The 25580-nt window shown below is 43.8% G+C and overlaps 1 protein-coding gene across 8 annotated transcripts in view; it reads left to right on the top strand.

Annotated features, from left to right (window-relative positions):
- The window catches only part of PCBP3 (poly(rC) binding protein 3), a 136542-nt gene that overhangs the window by 47891 nt on the left and 63071 nt on the right, over positions 1-25580 (top strand). For all 8 annotated transcript variants that reach the window (XM_073633721.1, XM_073633720.1, XM_073633718.1 and 5 more), the window contains exons 4-5: positions 20177-20209; positions 25316-25432. In XM_073633721.1, coding sequence (XP_073489822.1) covers positions 20177-20209; positions 25316-25432 — 150 coding nt within the window. The remainder of the gene's footprint in view (positions 1-20176; positions 20210-25315; positions 25433-25580) is intronic.

Raw genomic sequence — 25580 nt, 5'->3', positions numbered from 1 at the left:
TCAAATACCACCAAAAGAAAGCTCTATTTGTGAGGAAAAAAGGACATCAATTTTATTTGGGTACAGCATTGCATGACTGCACAATTGCCAGTTAAATTAACGCAGTGCCATATCGCAAAAAATGGCCTGGTCATTAAGGGGGTAAAACCTTCTGGGGCTGAAGTGCTAAACAAACATTTTTTATATATAATTACTGTTTCTCCACTTTCTAGTCAAGAGAGGCACTGGTGATGTAAACAGGGCCCCACAGATGCATCCTAGGAAAGCTCCATCACCAGTGCCTTCCCCTTTAGATGATGTGCACTGTCACATGATCCAGGAGGTACAGTTGTTTTGGACCGAACCAGAAACGTTCAGTACTTTTGTTTCTGTCCCCCTGGCCAAATTAACCTTCAATGTAAAAGTGTGCACACTTGAAGCAAATTACTGACACATACACGAGTTCAGTAGATTGACACTTCTGCTTTTATTACTTCCTGGACCCCGGCTAATATACCGTGAGCCAGATATTTTGTTATGAAATCAAATATCAAATAAGACAAGCGTATGCAGACCACAAGATATACATATTCATTATTGTGACAAAGTATAAGCTTTTAGCTGGGTTATATCTATATAAGGGAATAGCAGACTATCATAGCTAAATAGGGTGTCTTGTTTCCAGTTCTTGAAAACAGGGGCAATGTCAGGTCTCTCACTTACCAGACCGGAGAGTCCACTTGGGCAGAGGGTAGGCTCCCTTACGTATCCGACTTGCGGCCCCTGGTAGAGCAGACAGGGGGCACACGAGTGCGGAGTGGTATGAGAGCCTGTGCAGGAGTCCGTATTCCGGAAGCTAGCAGTCTTCAAACAGCAGATATTAGTCAGAGGCACAGGCAACGGATGCTGAGCAGGAGCTAAAAGACAGGTCAAGCACAGGCTGGATTCGGCAACAGGCGGGCAGCGGATGTACAGGAGGAGGAGGCAGAAGCGAGGTCAAACAAGCCGGGGTCAGATGCAGGCAGAGGTCAGAAGGGTCCAAGAGGCAAGCCGGGTCGTCAACAGATCAGGAACACAGGAACTAGGAACAGGAACTAGGCACGGAGCTGTTGATCAGGCAGCACTGATCAGGGGGAGAGGAAAGCCTAAATAGGCTGATTGGCGCTAAAAGCCGCGTCCGTGCACGTGCCGTTATGCACGGGCGCCCGCACACCCGCACGCGCCTGAGCGCGCCCCTGGACACCGGCACCACCAGACCAACGCATAGTAACGCCCACAGGCGAACGCGCGCTAACGCGAACGAGCGTATGTGCCCGGCCACCACCGCGTACGCCAGGGCCAGCCAGAATGCCAACACCAGTGCCCATAGAGGCAGGCGCCCGTGCACCCGCAGGAACGCGCGCACCAATGCATCCCGACGCGTGATGATGTCCAATCAGGTAACCTCTCTGACAGTGCCCCCTCCTCAAGGGCAGACACCGGATGCCCAATTGGGCTAACTTGGCAGCTTGTGAGTCCTTGAAGGCCTGCAAGAGTTCTCCGGCATGCAAATTGTCTTCTGTTTCCCATGAGTTGTCCTCAGGGCCATATCCCTTCCACTTAATGAGGTATTGGGTTTGATTACGTCTTCTTCTGCAGTCTAATATTGCTTCTACTTCAAACTCCTCCTCATTGTTTACAAGAATGGGTTTGGGTGGACCGACAATACGGCCAACAAAAGAGTTGGGGATAACCGGCTTCAGGAGATTTACATGGAAGACCGGGTGCACCTTCAGAGAATTTGGCAGATCAAGCTCATAGGTGACATTGTTAATCTTCCTCCTTACCAGGAAGGGCCCCAGGAACTTAGGGCCTAGTTTTTTAGATGGACATGCCAGCTTCAGATTGGCGGTTGATAACCATACTGGGTTGCCAGGTTCCAACATAAGTTCTCCACGCCTCTTTTTATCAAACATCTTCTTATATCCTTCTTGGGCCTTGGCCATGGTATCTTGTAATAGTTTGTTGTTCACTGAGAAGAAATTCAGGGTCTCAGATACTGCAGGAACAGAACACTCAGGTATTGATCCAGGCAAAAAGGTCGGATGAAAGCCATAGTTGGCATAGAATGGAGTCTGGTTGGTGGCTGAATGCAAGGAATTATTGTAGGAGAACTCCGCAATAGGGAGTAGGGGAGCCCAATCATCCTGGGAGAAGGCGGAAAAGCAGCGGAGATAATGCTCCAGAGTCTGATTCGTCCTCTCAGTTTGCCCATTAGACTGGGGATGGTAGGCCGAGGAGAACGCCAACTCAATTTCCAAGGAACCACAAAGGGCCTTCCAGAATCTGGAGGTGAACTGGACACCATGGTCAGAAACTATACTCTTCGGAACTCCATGTAGCCTGACAATTTCCTTAATAAAAATATCAGCTGTCTCCGTGGCCAAAGGAGTACCCTTCATTGGGAGTAAATGAGCCATTTTAGACAATCTGTCCACCATGACAAAGACGGAGGAAAAGCCTTCTGATGGGGGGAGTTCGACGACAAAGTCCATTGAGATCATACTCCATGGTCTCTCTGGGACTGGGAGAGGTTTCAATAGTCCCCAAGCTCCAGCCCGGCTGGTTTTGCTTCTAGCGCAAGTATTGCAGGAATCAACGAACCTTCTACAATCCCTAATGAGATGAGGCCACCAGAAGGTACGTAGTACCAGATCACTCGTCTTTCGTGAGCCGAAATGTCCAGCTAATTTGTGATCATGACACAGTTCTAATATCTGTACCCTTAATTCTTCAGGGACCACAATCTTGTTTTCATGCCAAAACAGGCCATCCTTGGTACAGGCCCCAGCGGGTGGCGTCGCCCCCATAGAAGCCCATCTGATCTGAGAGATTATATCTTCTTGTAGAAGCAAGAAATTCCCAGGGGGGAGGATGGTATCTGGAGGTAAGGTTTCTTCCGAATCATGGAACATACGTGAGAGTGCATCAGATTTAATATTTTTGGATCCGGGTCTGAAGGTGACGTGGAACTGAAAGCGAGAAAAAAAAAAGTGCCCCTCTGGCCTGCTGGGGTTTTAGCCTCTTAGTCGTTCTCAGGTATTCTAGGTTTTTATGGTCCGTGCAGACCAGGATGGGATAAGCAGCACCCTCCAGAAGGTAACGCCATTCCTCTAAGGCCGCCTTAATAGCCAGGAGTTCACGATCTCCCACACCGTAATTTCTCTCGGAAGATGAGAGTTTTTGCGAGAAAAACCCCACAGGGTACAGAAGAGCTTTGGTGCCTTGTCGTTGTGAGAGTACAGCTCTTACCGCAATTTCGGAAGCGTCAACTTCTAACACGAATGGTAGAGCTGGGTTGGGGTGTTTTAAAATGGTGGCTGAGGTAAATAGGGCCTTGAGTTCCTCAAAGGCCGACTGTGCCTTAGGAGTCCAGCAAAACCGACTTCCTTGTCTGGGGAGTTCCCTAATGGGAGCGATTATTGAGGAGAATCCTTTTATGAATTTTCTATAGAAGTTGGCAAAGCCAATAAAGCGTTGTACCCCTTTCTTATCAATAGGTGCAGGCCAGTCCAGGATAGCAGATACTTTTTGGGGATCCATCTTGATGCCCTCAGGGGAGATGATCAGGCCCAGGAACTGAATGCATTGAAGCTCGAATTCACATTTTTCAAGTTTTGCATAGAGCCCATGTTGCCTAAGTCGGGTGAGAAATTCTGTACATGCCTGCGGTGGTCGGCCAGGGAGGCGGAGAAAATCAGGATATCATCCAGATAAACTATGACATAGAGGTCTAGGAAGTCACGGAATACGTCATTGACAAAGTGTTGGAAGGTGGCTGGCACGTTACACAGGCTAAAGGGCATGACAAGGTACTTGAAGTGCCCAAATCGAGTACGGAAAGCCGTTTTCCACTCATCCCCTTCTCTTATGCGGATTAAGTTGTATGCCCCGCGGAGATCCAGCTTGGTGAAAATTTTTGCGGTTCCCAGTCTTTGGAATAACTCGGGTACTAAAGGTAACGGGTATCTGTTCTTTACAGTGATTTTGTTTAATTCCCGGTAGTCGATACAGGGGCGTAGGGTGTGATCCTTCTTCTCCACGAAGAAGATGCCTGCACCAGCTGGAGACGTAGAAGGGCGGATAAACCCTTTCTTTAGGTTCTCGTCAATATAATTTTTTAGTTAGTTAGTGGGAAAATCCTCCCAAAGGGAACTTCGGTTCCAGGTAAGATTTCTATTGGGCAGTCATACGGCCTGTGAACTGGAAGGGTCTCTGCCCCTTTCTTACTGAAGACATCCTGGAAATCCCGGTAGGCCTTGGGAAGGGATTGGCAAAGCTTGGTATCAGAATCCGAACAAAGACACTGAGTCGGTGTCAAGGGTGTCCCATGTAAGCAATGTTGCCTGCAGTAGTCAGATAGGAATTGGATTTTTCCTGTGGACCAGTCAATGCTGGGGTTATGTGCCTGTAGCCAGGGCATTCCGAGGATGATTGGGAAGAGAGGAGAGGAAATGAAATCCAAGCGTAAAAATTCCTGGTGTTCCGGGCCTATGATGGCCAGTAGTGGGACAGTCTCGCAGATGACTGGACCGGAACTAAGGGTAGAGCCATCAGCTAGGAATACTGCAAGACCCTGGGTCTTAGGTTGAAGAGGAATGCCGTGGTTATTAACAAAGGTCTGATCGATGAAGCCACTGCATGCTCCAGAGTCAACACCGGGATGTTCTTTCTGGGAAGCTGTAATACAACAGAGATTGTCAGATGGTTACCAGATTTGGGCAAAACAGATGCACAAGAGGAAGAGGATGTCAGATACTTATGTATCTTATTGGGGCAGGTCCTCACAAAATGTCCTTGTTCCCCGCAGTACAGGCATAAGTTCTGAGTACGTCTGCGCATCTTCTCTTTCGGGGTAAGGGATGGTCGGAGCAGACCAAGTTGCATGGGTTCGGGTGCTTCCGTGGTTGGAGTAGAGGAGAGAGGCAGTTGGTTGGGAGAACTGGGAACCCTAGGGAGCATCCAAATAGGACGAGGATGACTAGAGGATCTCTCAGAGCCTCTTTCTCTCAGACGACGGTCAATTTGAATAGACAGGTTTATAAGTTCATCCAGAGTCTGGGGTATCTCAACATGTGCCAGCTCATCCTTAAGGGGGTCAGATAACCCCATCCGAAATTAATGACGCAAGGCAGCGTCGTTCCACTCTGTATCAGAGCTCCAACGTCGGAAACTCAACAGCGTAGTCTTCGGCCGCTCTGCAGCCTTGCTGCAGGGAATGCAAGGCTGCCTCAGCAGTAGTGGTACGTTGAGGATCCTCGTATAATTGCGACATTGCCAGGAAAAAGGCGTCCAGGGTATCCAAGGATCTAGACTTCTGCTCCAGTAGATGATGGGCCCAGGTCTGGGCCTTGCCGGACAGCAGTGCAATGACAAATCCCACCTTAGTGGCGTCCAGAGAGAACGTGCGAGGCTGTAACGCAAAATAGAGCTCGCAGGCGTTAAGGAAGGCCCGGTATTTGCGACGATCTCCAGTAAATTTTTCGGGTGCGGGTAGCCTGGGTTTCCGGAGGAAGCATTACTACGGAGGGTGCTGGGGATAGTCCGGCAGATGATGCCCCTTGAGAGGGAGGAGCTGCTGAGAGGGCTTGGACCTGACCCTCTAATCTGGTGTAGCCTTCTTGTAGGCTCTTGACTGCTTGGGTAAGGCCCACGAGGTGCCTACAAAGTTCATCCATGGGGGAGGCCCCCTGCCCGGACTCGGTCATGGCTGCCTGATACTGTCAGGTCTCTCACTTACCAGACCGGAGAGTCCACTTGGGCAGAGGGTAGGCTCCCTTACGTATCCGACTCGCGTCCCCTGGTAGAGCAGACAGGTGGCACACAAGTGCGGAGTGGTATAAGAGCCTGTGCAGGAGTCTGTATTCCGGAAGCTAGCAGTCTTCAAACAGCAGATATTAGTGACAGGCACAGGCAACGGATGCTGAGCAGGAGCTAAAAGACAGGTCAAGCACAGGCTGGTTTCGGGAACAGGTGGGCAGCGGACGTACAGGAGGAGCAGGCAGAAGCGAGGTCAAACAAGCCGGGGTCAGATGCAGGCGGAGGTCAGAAGGGTCCCAGAGGCAAACCGGGTCGTCAACAGATCAGGAACACAGGAACTAGGAACAGGAAACAGGAACTAGGAACGGAGCTGTTGATCAGGCAGCACTGATCAGGGGAAGAGGAAAGCCTAAATAGGCTGATCGGACAGCGGCGCGCACACCGACACCACCAGACCAATGCATAGTAGTGCCCACAGGCGAACGCGTGCTAACGCGAAAGCGTGTACGCGCCCGGGCACCACCGCGTCTGCCACGGCCAGCCGGAATGCCAACACCAGTGCCCATAAAGGCAGGCGCCTGTGCACCCGCAGGAACGCGCGCACCAATGCTTCCAGACGCGCGACGACACCCAATCAGGTAACCTCTCTGACAGGCAATCTTCTTTTAACTTGTTCTTAACTCCTTCCACATGAAGGGGGGGGGTAAGCTGGCAGACATTTAATTGAATATGGTTGAGGCTGATAGCTGAGAGAGAGAGATAAGCACTTATATCTATATGGTTATATTTGAAATAGGCATTTCACCATAACACTCATAATCACATCCATTACAGATCCCCCCTTGAAATGCTTATTTCACAAAACTGTCCCTCACACTGGAGAACCACCTACCATCACCCGGCTTATTTCACAAACTGCAACTCTTTTAAGCTGTATGCAGAGAAGAGGCAGTGACTAGCTCACCAACCCCCCTCGATACAGCTGGTGAAATGCAGCCAGGTGCTATCTGTCCCTATAGCCCTACAGTGTGGCATCTCGGGGGAGGGTGACTGTAAGGGAGTGTAACACATAATTATCATCATAATTTTCATCAAGCCTTACATAGACATCGTCATCATCATCTGGTATCTCTTGGATCACGAACGTAGGGGTAGTTTGATCGACAGCTTTTTCTACACACTTCCTAATACAGGGGAGAACACAGCAGATTATGGCAGCTATTACCAGGATAGTTATTCCTATCTGGGTGAACAATCCCTGCCATCCTCCCTTTATCCAGGTAAAGTACTGATCCCAGGGGTTGGTGAGCCCTGAATTCTGTTTTAATTCTTTGGACAGGTCCTCTAGTTTCTGGATGGCTAAAATCACTTTACCATTTGGGCCGGTGTTGTCTGGGATGTAAGTGCAGCATGTACTTGTCTTGGGGATCATCTTACATACACCCCCCTTTTCAGCTAGGAGCATGTCTAAGACCATACGGTTTTAGAAAGTCATGTGCGAAGTTGCTTCTAACTGTTCGGCTAAACCTTGGAGTGCATCTCTGGTGTAGTTAACGAATCTTTGTTGGTTATAGTAGATGTAGTTTATCCAGTCTACATTTTTATTTACAGTGATAATGGGAATCAGTGACTCAAAACCCGCTGCTACTTGGTCTCTTGCTTTGAACTCATCAGGGACCCCCCTTTGGACCCCTATGGCATCTATGTATACGTGGGGGTCAAAACTTCCTGCTGGGGCACTCCTGCATCTTCTGTTGGGTTTGAGTACATTGCTTGCTTCTGGCTCTGGGTTCTCTGAGAGAATATGCAGGGGCATTATGGTTTTAGCCATTGCACATTCTCCTGTTCACTGTCCTGTCATTCTACTTCTAATTTTCATGCCTCCACAGATCCAGTACACGTCCCCTAAGGACTGAACTTGATTTTGCGCTAGATCTGCAGACACCTCACTGTAAGACTCACAATAACCTTTGATGAAGTATTGATCTGTGTGCTTGTTGATTGTCATTCTATCTAAGAGTGACTTCAATATGTGTCAGTGACACATACATACACAGTCATGGGACCTATTTCTCTTTCATTGGACCGGACACTGTAATCATTACCTGGAAGTATCTTACTATAAGGGGATATGAAAGTGGCAACATGTGTGTTGGATGAATTATACCTGAATTGGGTTATGCCATCTTTCTGTTTGATGCCTACTTCTTGTGCCTGAACAACAATCACAATAAAAAGGATAAACAGAAACATGGCTTGGTCTCCTCAGCCTCTTCCTCGGGCACAGGACTTGCGGTGAGAGGCGTGTCTCCACGAGTTCCTTCCGGCCACTTTTCCTGATGTGGTAGTTGTCAGAAGGACTTGGAAAGGACCATCATATCTGGGTTCAAGGGTATGTTTCCTCACAAACTTCTTTACCAGGACCCAATCACCAGGGACCAACTTGTGCGATCCTGTGTCTAACTCAGGATCTGGAATGGAAGAAAACACTCTGCTGACCACTTCTTGCGTTCGATCTGCAGCTTGTTTCCCAGCGGAGTAGGGCATCCATTAAATCCTTGATAGAACCCTCTGGTTTTCCGTATGATCCCAAAATTTCCTTCTGCCAATTTGCATGCTGTTTCACTGACTGTCGGTAAGTGTGTTGTGTCCATCTTCATCACTTCAAAGCAGTCATGAGCGGTGAGATGAGAATCATTTTCCAAAGAGGTTCCCCCCTCGAGAAGAGGAAGGAGAGTGGATGGGCTAAGGGTATCACATCGGAGGATGGTGATGTTATCGGGGAGAAGCAAAGCACACTGAAGTCTGAGGTGTCTTGTTGAGGACAGGTGTTTGGGCTGTACTTGGTTCAGTATGGCAGTTATGTCATGAGGGGCATTGGGCTGCACAGACGGCTTTAAGGCAGGAGGGTCCCCCCCGGCCACTGAGTCCAGTTGACAGGAGTGATACCCTGAGTCTGTTATCATGGGCCTGAGCCAAAACTCCTGTGGCATGTCCTTGCCTCTCTGAGACAGTTTGAAAGTCTTTTAGTCCCAAAGCAGAGGCTGTTGAGAGGATCTCCTTCAGAGTTTCAAAATTGTCCACAGCTTCTGGAGAAAGTAGGAAAGGGTCAGATTTCAGGGCATCATAAAGGGATTGCTTGACCTTGAGGCAAAGGGATGCCCTTGATTGCAGCAACTCTTTCTTCAGTGAGATGTCAGGTGCCTTGGGAGATGCAGAGGCCTGAGAAAATCACCTTCTTTCTGGAATTTTTGCTTTTTAAGGCCTTGCAACCTTGCTCAACCAGGTAGTGGAGGAGGCTTTCAGAGTAGATTGAGGCAATCACAAGCAGGAGGTCATCTACATAATGAAGGAGTACAATGTCTGGGTGTAACTTCATCCAGGTGTCCAGAATGAGGGCCGTTGCCTTGGCGAATTGGGAGGGGGAGTTCTGGGCACCTTGTGGCATAACAATCCAGGTGTAGCTGGAAGGTGAAACAGGCTTGCCTGAATCCTTGTGGAGAAGGTCCACGTGATCCGGAGAGGTAGGTGAGGTGTCATGTCCCTGGTACTGGGCGCTTTCATGTGGACCACGGTTGGGGCTTGGTTGACTGTGGGTGAATTTCCATGGGCTTCGGTATTCCCTTCTGGAGTGGCTGGTTCTTTCGCAGTTGTAGCAGACACGTGGAGTTGGTACTGGTGGGCGCAGATAGGGTGTGTCAGAGGCCATCATGAGAGGAGCTACTCTCTACTGTTCTGTGAGGATTCTGGACCTAATAACTACTAATAACAACGTCTCAAGCTCCAAGGTTGTGGGTTTTCTATACTCAGACCCTTTCGGATTGACTCTTTAAGACCTGAAATAAATGCGGCAGCTAACATGTGTCTATGCGCTCTGTTCAGCACGCTAAAACCCAAATCAGTAAACTTCTTGTACACATATTGACTTCAGGCGTTTCTAGAGTAGAGATGTGAACCATCTCCATACAGAATAATTTTTTATAGGGAGCCTCGGTCCAGCCGATCTCCACAACATACATATTTATTTTTCTTTCTAAACATTCTAATTAGATACTGAGTCTTTTTTTTTTTCAGAATACAAAAACGCTCAGATGTGAATGGGGCCTACCTAAATCTAGCACATAGATTTAAGCAAAGAAAGCACTTCCTCTTTTGCTCTTCTGGCATAACGCCTAGAATACATAAACTTCCTCTTTATTTATACTACTGTTAAATATTGAAATTGAACATTTAAAACTCCCCAATTATTGTTAATACAGCTTAAACACAATTAAAACCAAAAGAAACACCTTTTAGCTTCAATAATGCAAGGGTAAGCAATTACAACTAAATTCAGACTCTGACTGAAATATTCAGAAATATTCAATACATCCTATACATAAATTATTTATTTAATTAAAATGCTACATTGATTGCTACTATGTTCTATCACTGGAAACATGTGGGTGGGTTTCGGTGTGGGCGGTTCATGGGGCGGTGGCATAGGGCGTGTTGCAACAAGGGGAGGTGTCACTCAGAACAGAGGGGCGGTAGACGAAGGGCAGTGTCTACTTCCTGGGGACCAGACGCCATTATAGGGCGGTGGCTAACTACTTAGCTTCCTCTTTTCTAGTTTTCTTGTACACGTACACAATGCAACCATTTTGGTTTGTTTCCTGTTCCATCCACCCTCTTCTTCATGAATAGCGTTTGCAACTTTAAACCAAGCATCTGCTGCTCGTAGCAACCCATAATCTGACAACAGACCTTATTTACGTTTCAAAAAACAGTACCCCATTCATCTACTTGTAATCTCCCACCCAAATGCATATCAATCCCACACACTTTTGCTAATTTCTTTCCCTTTTTCACAGCATCCTCTCCCTCCCGTTCTAATACCAAATCACAGGCCAAACTGCCCTTTTTTGGCTTCGCTAACTTGTGTCCCATGTCACCATTCTTAGGTTTGAACAAGAATGAGACACAGGAGAGAGAGAAAAAGAGACACAGCTGAGTAGGAATACGCAGTAGTAATTTGGAGATGAGGAACTGAGAAGATCTCTAATAAGACACTGGAGAGAGAGAGAGAGAGAAAAAGAGAACTGAATAGAAATACACAGTGATATGGAGATGAGGAACTGAGAAGATCTCTAATAAAACACTTAATGAGCAGACATGAAACACCAGCAGCTGATATTTACACTACATACATTTAATCTAAACACCAATAAATGCGCAGTATGTGGCAGTAGGGGTTTGTGACCGAGAATAGATCTCTTATAACCTGGTTCTACCTTCGTGACCAGGCCCCAAGTCTCCTCATTGATGCCAAATAACAGTCCACAGACACATCTAGGACATGACATTACCAACAACAATTAATGTGACGATTGAAATGAAATATGGGATTAATCAGATCCTCACGGGATCCCCACGCCACCGCTGGGCGTATTCCTGATGCCCCCTCCTGGTAATCCGTGCTTTACCGCACAATTATTTCCCCCAGGAGGAGTTTAACCACGTCCTGACGCCCTCTCCTGATATCAATCCTCAGGAGAAGTTTAACCACGTCAATTATTCCATCCGTGACTATATAATCAATCCCTCATTCACAACGGCCGTCACAAAACACAAGATCGATCGATAAAACAAAACACAAAACACTCCAAATACAGGCGGGTCAGAAACAATTGCAGGTTCGTACTATATAAATAGGCTCGAGACAAGATATATACCTGTCTTTGTGGACCGCAGGAAGCCGATGCGGAGACAGATATTAACCAAATACGGATGCGGATCAAACAGCAGACAAATTATTAAGAAAAATGTCTTACCGTTTTCTCCAGAGTTGATCAGGGGCTCTGCTCCGCCCGTATTTTGGTCCTCTTTCAGTGTCCTCTAAGTTTGACTAACTTTTGGGCCAATCTGGAGCCCCACGTTGGGCGCCAAATGTTTTGGACCGAACCAGAACCATTTGGTACTTTTGTTTCTGTCCCCCTGGCCAAATTAACCTTCAATGTAAAAGTGTGCACACTTGAAGCAAATTACTGACACATACACGAGTTCAGTAGATTGATACTTCTGCTTTTATTACTTCCTGGACCCCGGCTAATATACCGTGAGCTGGATATTTTGTTATCAAATCAAATATCAAATAAGACAAGCGTATGCAGACCACAAGATATACATATTCATTATTGTGACAAAGTATAAGCTTTTAGCTGGGTTATATCTATATAAGGGAATAGCAGACTATCATAGCTAAATAGGGTGTCTTGTTTCCAGTTCTTGAAAACAGGCGCAATCTTCTTTTAACTTGTTCTTAACTCTTGCAATTCTGTTCCACATGAAGGGGGGGGGGGGGGGGGTAAGCTGGCAGACATCTAATTGAATATGGTTAAGGCTGATAGCTGAGAGAGAGAGAGATAAGCACTTATATCTATATGGTTATATTTGAAATAGGCATTTCACCATAACACTCATAATCACATCCATTACACAGTAAACCCAGAGATCCAGGAAGTAAAGGGAGATGGATTCATCTGCCCTTAGTGAAAATGGCCACTGTGAGAAGAATGGGGGGGGACATGAAAAATAAGGTATGCAAAGAATAAAAAGCATGCAACTATCAATAAGTATCTGTAAATCTCCATTAATAAACGTTTCTAAAGGTATCGTTGATGTATTTTTTAAGATAAGGGTGAAGTTCCTCTTTAACTGGTGTACATTTAATGCTGGGGCTTATGGTTGATAGCATAACAAATTTCTTATGAAATATAGCATAGTCTCGTGTCCACTCACATTATGGGTATATAATAAATACAGCAGGAATACAATTTGGTTGTCTGATTGATCAACGCACCAGCATGGGATTGTACAACCCATACGTCCTCCCAAATGCCCAAACACAAATTAATATAATAAATACATACATAAACACATGAACCATATTGAGGGGAGAAAAAAAATCACAACCCCTTTACTGGGTTTAGAAATTTTAGTAATAACTTTATTTAATTTTAATTTAAAACTTTCAAACAAAGAAAAAAAAATAGATTAGAATAGAAAAGAATAGAATGATATTGCAATATAGCCACGCTATGGACACTATAATGATCTCTCTATGTGAGTCAAACCCAGGTGGTAAATACTGGGGCTGCTCCTGTAATGTAAGTTTAGAGAAACCCTATTATGCTAACTTTAAAACTACAGCGCTGCTACTACTAGTAGTAGCAGCGCTGTAGTTTTAAAGACTTACAAACAAAAAAATGACAAGTTCTACCAATAATACCAAGCTGCTTCGTTTTTAAGACTCAAGCTGACCAAATGTAACCATACCAACCATACTGGTACAGACAGTCTCTATCCACAAAGTGGATGATATTTTCCCATAAAGTATAAAGAATAGAAAAGAATAGTAAAAAGAAAAGAAAAAAAATAGATTAGAATAGAATAGAATTGAATTGAATAGAAATAAAAACCAATATAATAAAATAGAATAAAATAGAAAGAATATAATCATCTTCCAACATTTGAATTTCAAATAGAATAAATTTGAATAGAATAAATTTGAATGCAAATAGAATAGAAAAGAACAGAATATAATAGAATAAAAAATAAAGGAATAGAATACAAAAACAACAGAATAGAAAGAATATAACCATCTTCCGAAATTTGACTTTTGAACAGAATAAATTCTAATAGAATAGAAAAGCATAGAATATAATAGAAAAGAATAGAAAAGAACTGAATAGAAAAAAACAATAGAATCGAATGAAATAGAAAGAATATAAATATCTTCCAAAATTCGAATTTCAAATAGAATAAATTTGAATTCGAATTGAGTTCAATTCTACCAAATTCGGAAAATTTGAATCAAATTCGGATACACAAAACAAATTTCGAAATTGAATTAAATAAATTTAATGAATTTAACGACACAAATTTATGTAAATACCGAATTGAAACAAAACAATTTTTTTTTGTTCTGCACATGTCTAAATGCTGTTAGCTGCCTAAGAGGGAAAAACATATAAAGGATAAAGGTCACAGAGATTGGACAGATGTTTTCCTTTCAAAACATAAATCACAAATTCATAGGTCAGCTAAATACCAACTCCGCTTGGTGATAGATCACAATCTGCCCGGTGACAGCACTCCTGCTCAGTAACTCCAAACTGCTTGGTACAGTAGTATCACAGGGCTTTCATCAAAACTCATTGTGTGATCTAGCTGATGTGATATAATCAATGTATGACTAATAAATGAAAGAAAAAAGTATGGGACAGGGGGCGACAATCCCATGGGCCACTTCCTTATGCTTTCTGTGGCCCGAATATATCATGCGTAAACTTTAATAAATCAGGCCCACTAGATTCAGCTCACATTTTCTAGGTTATTTATTGACAAATATGCTTTCGTGTTAAGTAATAGCTTGCTCTTATCTGCTTGGTAGAGGTTATGTAATGAAGATTAGCTATTACAGTTTGGTGCATTTTCAACCTTTATGCAATGTTAATAAATAATATTTGAGCAAGATTTATTACTAGTTTCCTACTTAACACAGCAAATGAAGATTGTCTTGGAAGACCTTTGTAGACACTATTTGTGCAAGGCATACAACTCTTGTGCATAATTAAAGTGTTACTAAACCCAGGACCCTGCATTCACTATATCTGGTCTCCCACAGTGCACAGAACATGGAATTGCAATTATTTTAGTAAATATAAACCGCTAAATACCTTTTCTCATCACCAGTATATAGCAGTCTTGTGACTTCTATCAGTTCCCGGTGAAGCTTGTAGGAGGTGTTTTCATACTGCACTGAGCTGTCCTATGAGGTTGCAGGGCTTCTGCCCCTCTGTCTGGACATGTCTGGACAGTGCTGATTAGCCCTGTGCTGATCACATGCACTCTCCCAAGAAAAAGAAACCTCTCTAGCAATAGACACCAAACTGAGCATGTGCAGCTTGTCTCCAAAGGTTCTGTCTTATCCAGACTTGTCCAGAGGGACAGTGGAAGAAGGGGAGGATCTGTGCATACAAGATCAAGCAGCCTTTTTACACAATGCAGAGGATTAACTCATTAGGTTCCACAGTGAGTATAACAAGCATGCTTTACTGCATATACAGACTGATTTTACTGTTGTGGGTTTAAAAGTGGAACTTCCCCTTTAAGTACTCCTCGCCCCATGACATACCACAGTAGGCATGTCATTTTTTTTAGGGGGGGGGGGCTGGGTACCTGGTTTGGAGTTGGACTTCCTGTGCCACTTCCTCCTTCCAACTTCTGACTGCCTAGGTGATTCCTAGGCGGTACCTCCCTCCCGGCAATGTTCTGGGACACGTGACAGGTCCCAGAACATTGCCTGGCTATTGACGGAGCACAGTGTGGCTCGCGCATGCGCAGTGCGTGCCCGGCTGTAAAGCCGTAAACTGTCACAGCCGGGCGCCCACACTCAACGAAGAGGAGGGGGAGAGAATGGAGGCTTTGGGCGGCCACATCGCTGGACCCTGGGACAGGTGAGTGTCTGCTTATTAAAAGTCAGCAGCTACACTTTTTGTAGCTGCTGACTTTTAATAAACTCAAAAACCAGTGGAACTCCGCTTTAACCGCTTTCCGACCGCCTCACGCACATATACTGTGGCAGAAGGGCACATACAGGCAGATTAATGTACCTTTAAGAGGCGGCTTGCAGGCGCGTGTGGCCGCCCGCCGGGAGCTCCGTGACCATGATCTCGGGTCCCGTGGACTCGATGTCCGCAGGGATACCCGCAATTGTCTCACAGTGAGGAAGAACGGGGAGATGCTTATGTAAACAAGCATCTCCCCGTTCTGCCTAATGACACTCTCACTGATCACCGCCCCCTGTAATCAGCAGCGGTGATCAGTGTCGTGTCACACATAGCCCCTCCCCCCACAGTTAGAATCACTCCCTAGGACACACTTAAACCCTACAGCGCTACCTAGTGGTTAACCCCGTCACTGCCAGTCACATTTACACAGTAATCAATGCATTGTTAATCGCACTGATAACTGTATAAATGTGAATGGTCCCAAAATCGCCCCAAAATTGCCCGACGTGTCCGCCATAATGTCGCAGTCATGATAAAAATCGCTGATCACCACCAGTAGTAAAAAATGTATCAATAAAAATGCCATTTTTTTTTTTACCAAAAATATGTAGAAGAATACGTATCGGCCTAAACTGAGGAAAAAAATGTTTTTTTATATATTTTTGGGCGTATTTATTATAGCCCCGCAGGGGTGATCAAATACCACCAAAAGAAAGCTCTATTTATGGGGAAAAAAAAGGACGTCAATTTTGTTTGGGAGCTACGTCGCACGACCGCGCAATTGTCAGTTAAAGCGACGCAGTGCCGAATCGCAAAAAGTGCTCTGGTCTTTGGCCAGCCAAATGGTCTGGGGCTTAAGTGGTTAAATGCCATTTCTGCAGTGATTCACTAGATAAGGATTTAGCTCCATCATCTGTGTGTTTTTTTTTTTTTTGTGGGCTTATGCTGTATGTGTATCATGTCTGTGGTCATGCTTACAGCAAGAACGTCATGTCCCTATTATGGTATATTTTATCTACAGTATGAATTTACATTGGATTAACCTTATGTAATGATGCTGGATTATTGCTCTTTGGGGAGTTTGATTTACAACAAGCTTATACTTCAGGTTTATGCAATACCTTTACAAGCAAGATTACAACCTCTACAAGCAGAAAAATGCTACCAGGCAAAAAAGAAGTTATAAGGTACAAAGGGTTTTACCACCCTCTCATAATTAATATCCAAATACATGCAAATAAAGAAAGCACATTGCACTCTGAAATGCGATCTTGCAATCAACTTTATTGAGCCGAGAAACTGTACTCCACCCACTAGCTTGTAGCTGTTTTTTTTTTTTTTTTACCTTAAAGGATTACTAAACCCACAACAGTAAAATCAGTCTGTATATGCAGTAAAACATGCTTGTAATACTCACTGTGGAACCTAAGGGATTATATTACGTAAAAAGGCTGTTTGATCCTGTTTTCTCTGATCTTCCCCTTTTTCCACTGTCCCCAAACCATCTCCTGATAGAACAGAGCCTTGGTGGCACTCTGCACATGCTCAGTTTGGTGTAAAATTCTTAGAGAGCTTTTTTTTTCTTGAGAGGGTGCAAGTGATCAGCACAGGGCCAATGAGCACTTTCCAGACAGAGGGTCAGGGGTCCTGCGGACTCATAGGACAATCAGGGGAGAATGAAAACTCCTCCTACAAGCTTTACCAGACACAAATAATTTCATCACCATGTTCTGTGTCCTGAGGGAGACCAGATATAGTGAATGCAGGGTCCTGGGTTTAGTAACACTTTAATGCAGAAGATGCATTAAGGTTAAAAAAAACTTTTGTGTTTAGAACTACTGTTCACTGTATCTCAACACCACAAACCTAAAACGCTATTGAATTCATATTTATTATTCAAATAAACCCACCCATCCATGTGTCCATGCTTTATTTTGTTGAGAAATCCCTTTGAAAACACCCCCAGACTTTCTAGCCATGGCCATCTTGAGTACGGGGAAATGATTCAATTAGCATTTACTTCCTGGAATCCATCTGCCCTTAACTCAGGCTTACAGGAAGGAAGGTGTGCTTAGCTGAAAAAGCCCTTCCCCACCTCATGCTCATTAAGACTCCTTAGCAGTAGTGGCCCATCAATTAAGGGCGCACGGGCGCTGCCCTCCTATCCATGTGTCTGGCCCCCTAATCTATATGCAGGGCTCCGGGCGCATGGATTCCAATGTTTTTTGTTTTTTTTTGAAGCAAGTCATTAGAGCGAGAGGCTCTAATAGGCTTCAAAAATGGGTGGGCTCGGGGCGCAGAGCACTGCGCCCTGAGCCCACCCAGTTGTGTGACAATAGCAAAATAATATTCGCTATTGTCACACTGATTCTCCTCCCAGCCAATCAGGAAGCAGGTCCTGAGACCCGTTACCTGATTGGCTGAACGGACAGGCAATCCTATTGTCCACCTAGGAGGAGGAAGGAGGAGATGCACGGCCACATTAAGGAGATGCACGAGAAGCCGCCGCCCGTCGCCCGGAGGAAAGCGCTTACCCAGGGTAAGTGTAGGGCCGACCAACCGGCCAGAGGGGGGAGGGGTGGGGTTGCTTGTGGGTGCATTGTTTGCCACCCGCCAAGAAAGACCACCAGCCACCACTGCTTCTGGGATGTATGGCATCATTTTGGCCTAGGCCAGAAACCAGGAAGCAACTGAAGAAATGTAAAAAACTGTTAAAAAAAGTAAATAAAATATATTTGACCTTCCTATCTATTGACTAATGTTAGCAGCAAAGGATTAAAAAGAGTTAATGTTGAAGAGGTTGTAACTCTAAAAGGGCAGGTTGATCCTGTCTGTTTCTGTGTCCCTTATGTGAACTGACAAAGGTAATCATGGCTGCTGATCCATGATACCGTGGCCAGTTTACATGCCTCCGTCATCCCACTGTGTAAGAGTCTACATAATGTGATTGGTAACTATACTGGAAAATGTTCACTATTATTATAATTTATTTATTTATTTTTTGTGGTTATATTTATGAATCCCTATATGTGTAAATTTCTTTACAGCGCCCAAATCCTCTGAAGAAGACCCGGTGGGGTCGAAACGTGTCAGGATTTCACTTATTATCCCATAATAGCGCTTGATTATTATATATTATTGTTCTCGGTTTCATTTGTGTTGTTGCCATTATATCTCCTGTACCACAGCCCATATTTTAACTATTATTGTCATCATTTTTTGAGATCATGCCATCAATAAAGTTTATACAATAACAACAACAAAACCACACTCTATTATGCTTTTACCTTTTTGCTGCCTAGAAAACCCCACATGGGGGAAATCTCCTTTTCTTTGATATCATTTGGGGTGTGCAGCATTTTGTTCTTTTCTCAATAAGTGCCTTTTTTTGTTTATACTGTGTAAGAGTCTCCCCCCCTCCCCACCTGTCAGTTCCTAGTGTGAGAGCGATCTCCAAATCCCCTACCCTCTTGCTGCAGTAAAGTCAGTAAATATCATTACTGCCAGCCCCTATGTTACAACAAGGTATAATACACAGTGTCAATGTTTTTATAATGTTTTTATAAAATGATGTCGCCAAATACCTTATTTCAGCTCGCTGCTGTGCAGCCACGTGACCTCCCGCCACTCTCCTCCCCCATCTAAAGACTACAGCGGGAGGGGCTGAGCAGACAGCACAGTGGTCACGTGACCTCCCAGGTGGAGTCAGAGGGGAATCTCAGCCCCTCCTGCTATAGTCCTTAGATCGAGGGAGGACAGCAGCAGGAGAACAACTGACTGTACAACGGCACTCTGAACTAAGGTATTTAATGGCATGATTTTTAAAAACCATTGACACTGTCTAATATACCTTGTTATAACAGAGGGGCTGGCAGTAATGCTATTCGCTACAACCACTATAATTGAGAGAATTTTAATGTAGTTCTTCTTTAATAATAATGATAATGTTTTGGGGTAAAGATTATTCAGCCAGAAAAGAAGTACAGAAGTACTTTGAAAATCTTTGCTACACTTACTGAAAAATATTGGCAATGTATTTGCTTGCTGTTGTTGAGAGGAGTGAGAGAACACATTGCATACCAGTCAGGGTCATCTTTAATATTCATTGGACCCTTGGCCCTCCCAAATCCACTTGTCAACTATTTTCAGAGAGTGTAGGCTCAAGGGGCAGCTGCTTTGGGCCACACAACAATGACTGGGCCAGGGGCAGCTGCCCCTTTTTCCCTGCCTTACAGACAGCCCTAATGGTCCCCAAACTTCCCTTTGATGGCCCCTGGGGCACTCACTATTCCTTTCACTGACACCAATGATGAGACACTATTTCTTCCTATTTCTTTCCACTGACTCAAACAATGGAGCACAAATCCATCCACTGACAACGACAATGGTGCACAATTCCCACCAATGTTGGCCACAATTCCTCCCACTGTCACCACTGATGAAGTACCTTTCCTCCAACTTACACCAATGATGGAGCACTATTCCTCCCATGGACAACAATGCTGAGCTGCTAGTTCTTCCATCCATGTAAACGATGGAACACACTTTCTCCCACTAACAACAACAATGGGGCATTATTCCTCTGAGTGACGGCAATGGTAGAGAACTATCCTCCCTATACTGATACTGATGCGGTATTGTTCCATCCACTGACACCAATGATGGTGCACTGTTTCTATCACTGACACCGATAGTAGGGCATTATTTCTCTTCCCATTTAAACACAGGCGTTGTGGATTCTTATACATCCTATCGCCACCTAGTGGTAAAAAAAAAAAAATTCTGCAAAGAAGGATGTTTAACCTGAATAACATTATAGAATTAACTATCCTATTTTTTTTTAGAAAGGAGAAACTGTGAAGAAAATGAGGGAAGAGGTAAGTAACACCGTAACTTATTTTTTCTTAAACTTATCACATAAAGGTATATATAGTCTCTCTCGTGCCCCACTGCCTGCATAATTTATTAGCATGAGTTTTCTTTAAAGTAATATTAAATCCAAAACCAAAAATGTAATATATTGCAGCTCACCAATCATTAGATGTGGTGGCTGCATTAGTTTTCTTTTTTTTTAGGCTTTTCCCCTCTGTTTTCAACTGATGATCTGGCCCGTGGCACCTCCTGTATTAGGGCTCATGCACACTGCAGCTCAAAAAAAAAGCTGCTTTTTACAGGCGTTTGAGCTTTTATTTCTGCCTATAAAATCTTGAAGAAGCTTGTTCTTTTTTGTGCTTCTTCTCTTCTTTTTATTGAACTATTTTATTATTGTTATACAGGATTTATATAGAGCTGACAGTTTACACAGCACTTTACAACTTAAGAGTAGACAGTACAAATACAATACACTTTAGTAGTAGGAATTTAGAGGGCCTTGCTCGTTAGAGCTTACAATCTAATGCCGCGTTCACACGATCGGACTTCTCGTCGGAAAAAGGTACGATGGCTTCTCCGACGGGATTCCGTTCAAGTTTGCCTTGCATACACATGGCCATGCAAAAGTTCGCTGAAATTACGACAATTACGTCAAGAACGCGGTGACATACAACACTACGACGAGCCAAGAAAATTAAGTTCAATGCTTCTGAGCATGCTTCCAATTGTTTCCGAGCATGCATAGGAATTTTGCGCGTCAGAATTGCCACAGACGATTGCATTTTAGGATAGGAACTTTTTCCGACCGAAAAATTGAGAACCTGCTCTCAATCTTTTGCTGGCTGGAATTCGGCCAGCAAAAGTCAGATGGAGCATACACACGGTCGCATTTTCCGACGAAAAACTGTCATCGGTCTTTTGCGGGACGAAATTCCGATTGGGTGTACGCGGCATTAGAGCTCTTTCGAGCTTTTTTAAAGCGTTTTTTCTTACAAACCCTCATAGACTGTATTTTCTTAACCATTGTATAAACAAAACAAAAAGCTGGAACAAAAGTATTTGCACGTTCTCTTGCACTCTTGATATTTTTTGAGATCTATTGAGCTATTTGGGGCACTTGCTCCTCTCAAAAACTCGAGATTGGTGGTTTTTGTCTGCCTGTAGGAGCATATGCCTGAAAATGCCTGAAAAGCCAGAGTGGGCATGGACACATTGGCTAACATAGAGGGGAGAAAATATAAGAGCTCAAATTAGCTTAAAAGCCTGTAGGATCCGCTTCTTTGAGCTCCTTTGAACTGCAGTGTGAATGAGCCCTAAAGCCCCGTACACACGATCGGACTTTCTGATGGTAAATGTTCAATGACAGGCTGTTTTGTGGAAAATCCGACTGCGTGTACGCTCCATCAGACAATTGTTGTTGGACTTTCTGCCAACAAATGTTGGCTAGCATGTTTTCAAATTTTCCGCCAGCAAATGTGTGTTGTCGGATTTTCTGATCGTGTGTACACAAGTCCGTCGGACAAAAGTCCAAAGTATAAACACACATGCTCGGAAACAGAATCGGTGGGTCTTGTAAACTAGCGTTCATAATGGAGAATTAACATTCGTGACGTGGCAAATTATGAAATCTCCAAATGCAGCGCACAATTCTTCTTCTTTAATGGGATAATAATGAAGCTGCTTTGCTGGTGATACTGATGGAGTTATTGCAAACAAATTTTCAAAGGCTTTTTTTTCTAGTGATATCAAGAATAATATTATTACGCTGTTTTTTTTTTTTTTTTTTTTTATTATTATTTGGGCAAGTTACTGCAGCACCATTATCCCGTAGTTTTTAGGATCAAAGATACAACTATGTTGGTGTCCCTTGTCAATTTTACATTGTATTTTTTTAAATGTAACTGCCTACTCCCAAACTGTCATTTGAAGTAAAACACATAGCCAAGTATTATTCTCCATATTTTTTTTATTGTGCATTAAAAAAAAAAAAAAATAGACATGCTATCTGCCAATAGAACTTAACCAAAAAGTGCATTCTATGCATCCAAAAATATAGAAAATATACCAAATCAAATTATTATTCAACCAAAAAAATAACGTCAAAGCAATAACTCCAAGGCCAATAATAAATAACACATTATCTCCTCCGATTCCGCAACATGGCTGGTTGACGAAATGAACTGAAAAGCGCTAAATGAAAATCAACACTCACCAAACTTCTACTAACTCAAAATTAGCAGAAGGAGCCCAAAGGGTGGCGCTAAAGAGCTGAAAAACCACATAATACGTCGCTAGGTTCGTGTTTGTTGGCCAACAATTGTGTGACCGTGTGTATGCAAGACAAGTTTGAGACAACGGCCTTCGGACAAAATTCCACGTTTTTGTTGTCGGAGAGTCCGATCGTGTGTACGAGGCATTAGAGTCTGCCAACTCTAGATAAGTGAGCACAGGAGCACAGCAGACAGCAGCATTGTTAATCTGGGGGGGAGGGGAGTGTTAGCTATATTAGCAGATTTAGATACACTAACACATTAAAAACGAACTACAGTTCAAACTGCAGTTACACAAGCAGTTACAACAGTTTTCTTATCTTTTGAGGCAAAGGTTTTACATGGATAAGTAAAAGCTGATCATTGCAAGCACCCCTGTCAGTGGTAAATGATTTTTCTCATCACTCTTAAAGGGTACCTCCACTTTCACGGGGATAAAAAAAAAAAAAAAAAAGCAAATAATAATATAAGCCTTTTTTAACCAGGGTGTCCAGGCGCCATGTGGTGCCTTGAGGTTTCTTCAGGGGTGCCTTGACAAAGTGCCTAAAAATTGCCTCAAAATTGTATACAAGCCGGTGGGTGGATAAACCTGCCTTTTATTACACTAAGTCACAGGTTTTCATTGTTCACCATTACAACCTTCTGCCCTGGTTCACATTGGAGCGATTTGGCATGCGATTTGACATGTCAAATCGCATGCCAAACCGGCGGCAATTTCCGGCAATGGCACCGTCCGAATTGGTGCGACGGCGCACTGATTCCCAAAAGTAGTTTCTGTACTACTTTTGGCGACTTGGGTGTGCGATTTCCATTGATATCTGTGCAGCAACCCTCACAGATGTCTCTGAAACCACCCCTGAAGTCGGGACTGACATTGTGCGAGATCACCTGAACTTGCAGGATTTCATTCCCGCTGTGAGTGTGAACCTAGACTCTAGCTGCCAGCGTCCTAACGACCAACGACATCATCAGTTGATAAGGAGGATGTCAGTTGCCTGCATATCATCTTTGTTTGACCCTCCCTTGCCTCTCTCCATCAGCTTTGGGGATCTCATTAGCTATGTGATGGAGAAAAACAGAGGGAGAAGAGAAACATTGGAATACTAGTCAGTACCAGTGTGCAAAAGTGTATTTGCTTTGGAAGAATAAATCACCTCTAACATTGGGTGTCCTAAATGTGGATGTTGCTGCATTGTGTAAACCTAATAGAATAGTTTTTACATTTTAGAATGGGGTGCCTCAGAACTGTCCATAGTTTTAAAGGGTGTCTTTACTGATACACTGGTGTATACAATTGCAACACAGGCCATATTGTAATTGAATGTTATTAAAGTGGAGTTCCACCTAAAAATGGAACTTCCGCTTTAAGGGAGGTGACCCCCTGACATGCCACATTTGACATGTCATTTTTTTTGGGGGGCAGCGGATACCCTCTTTTTAGAGGGTCCCAGCTCCCACTTCCTCCCGGGGCACCATGGCACCGGAAGGGAGATCACCTCTCCCTCCTCCCTCTCGGCAATCATCTGGGACACGTTACAGTCACGGCACGCCGCGCGGCTCGCGCATGCGCAGTGGGTGCCTGGCTGTGAAGCCACAGCCGGGCGCCCACAGTTACAATGCCCGTGCCACATTATTAAAAGTCAGCAGCTGCAGTATTTGTAGCTGCTGACTTGTAATTATTTTTTTTTTAAGCAGAACTCTGCTTTAAAAATTACCTTTCCTTTTCAATCTGCAGTGCTGTAATTTTCTGTAAAATCCAATGCAATGTGGCTACCTGGAGGCAGTCTGTACACAGATGGTGTACAAAACACCCCCCCAGAAATGTCATTTCCTGCTTGTGTGATTGGCTAACTGATTTTCCCAGTCTGCGCTAAAATACAAATAAGATTTTAAGAATCCCCTGTAACACAAATGTTTGGTGAGATACTCTCAAAAGGAAGTCTAAAGGGATGCGGACCCTGCAGCTTTCCTCATTAGAGCCCTGCAGGGTGCAGCAGCTGATTGATCATTTTAAAACCACTCCCATACAGGTTCACTGTGCACATGGACACAGACAAACAGCTATTTCTTCAGAATAACATAAGGTAGAAATCTGCAACAAAGTTTGAAAAAATCCTTGCAATGTACACAGATCACCCAGGGAGGAATGATTTTTTTCTCAAAGAAAGTGGAGTTACTCTTTAACTGACACGTTTGCAAGAGAGCATGCTCTGTTAAAAAAATAACAGACTTACTAGCCAGATTACCAGGTTAAAATAAAAGCAAGAAAGCACAAAAAAGAAAACGAAGGCAGCCATCACAACTAAGAATTGGTAAGCTGCAATATAATAAATACTTGCTTTTGGATTTAATACCGCTTTAAGGATAAATTATTGTGTCCCCTGTTGGAGCTTTGCTTGCGGTAATCTGGATCAAAAGTGTAATGCCCTGTACACATGATAGGATTTTCCGATGGAAAATGCGTGATAGGACCTTGTTGTCGGAAATTCCGATCGCGTGTACACAAATCCGACGCACAAAATGCCACGCATGCTCAGAATAAATTAAGAGAAGAAAGCTATTGGCTACTGCCCCGTTTATAGTCCCGACGTACGTGTTTTACGTCACCGCGTTCAGATTGATCGGATTTTCTGACAACTTTGTGTGACCGTGTGTATGCAAGACAAGTTTGAGCCAACATCCGTCGGATAAAATCCTAGGATTTTGTTGTCGGAATGTCCGATCAATGTCCGACCGTGTGTACAGGGCATTAGAGGGTGTAACAGTAGGCCTAACTTGCTGAACATTACTAATGTTAATATGGTAATAATGTTATACTGATGCTTTTCTTTTTTTTTTTAGAGTGGAGCTCGAATTAACATTTCAGAGGGGAACTGTCCAGAAAGGATTGTTACAATAACTGGACCAACAGATGCTATATTCAAGGCCTTTGCTATGATTGCTTATAAATTTGAAGAGGTAGCTCTTTTCCAATCACTGTTAATTACATGCAAGTCTTAGATATTGGGCTAGGGTTTAGTATGAGTTTTCATATTTATAAAAAAAAAAAAACACATTCTGTTTTCTTTATAGTCCAAATAATGTATGTATAATTATGGTCGGTATA

Source organism: Aquarana catesbeiana, linkage group LG06 (genome assembly GCF_042186555.1).
Source record: "Aquarana catesbeiana isolate 2022-GZ linkage group LG06, ASM4218655v1, whole genome shotgun sequence".
In the NCBI taxonomy this organism is placed as follows: domain Eukaryota; kingdom Metazoa; phylum Chordata; class Amphibia; order Anura; family Ranidae; genus Aquarana; species Aquarana catesbeiana.
Note: the sequence above shows the minus strand (reverse complement) of the source record. Positions and strands in the feature narration are given on the sequence as shown.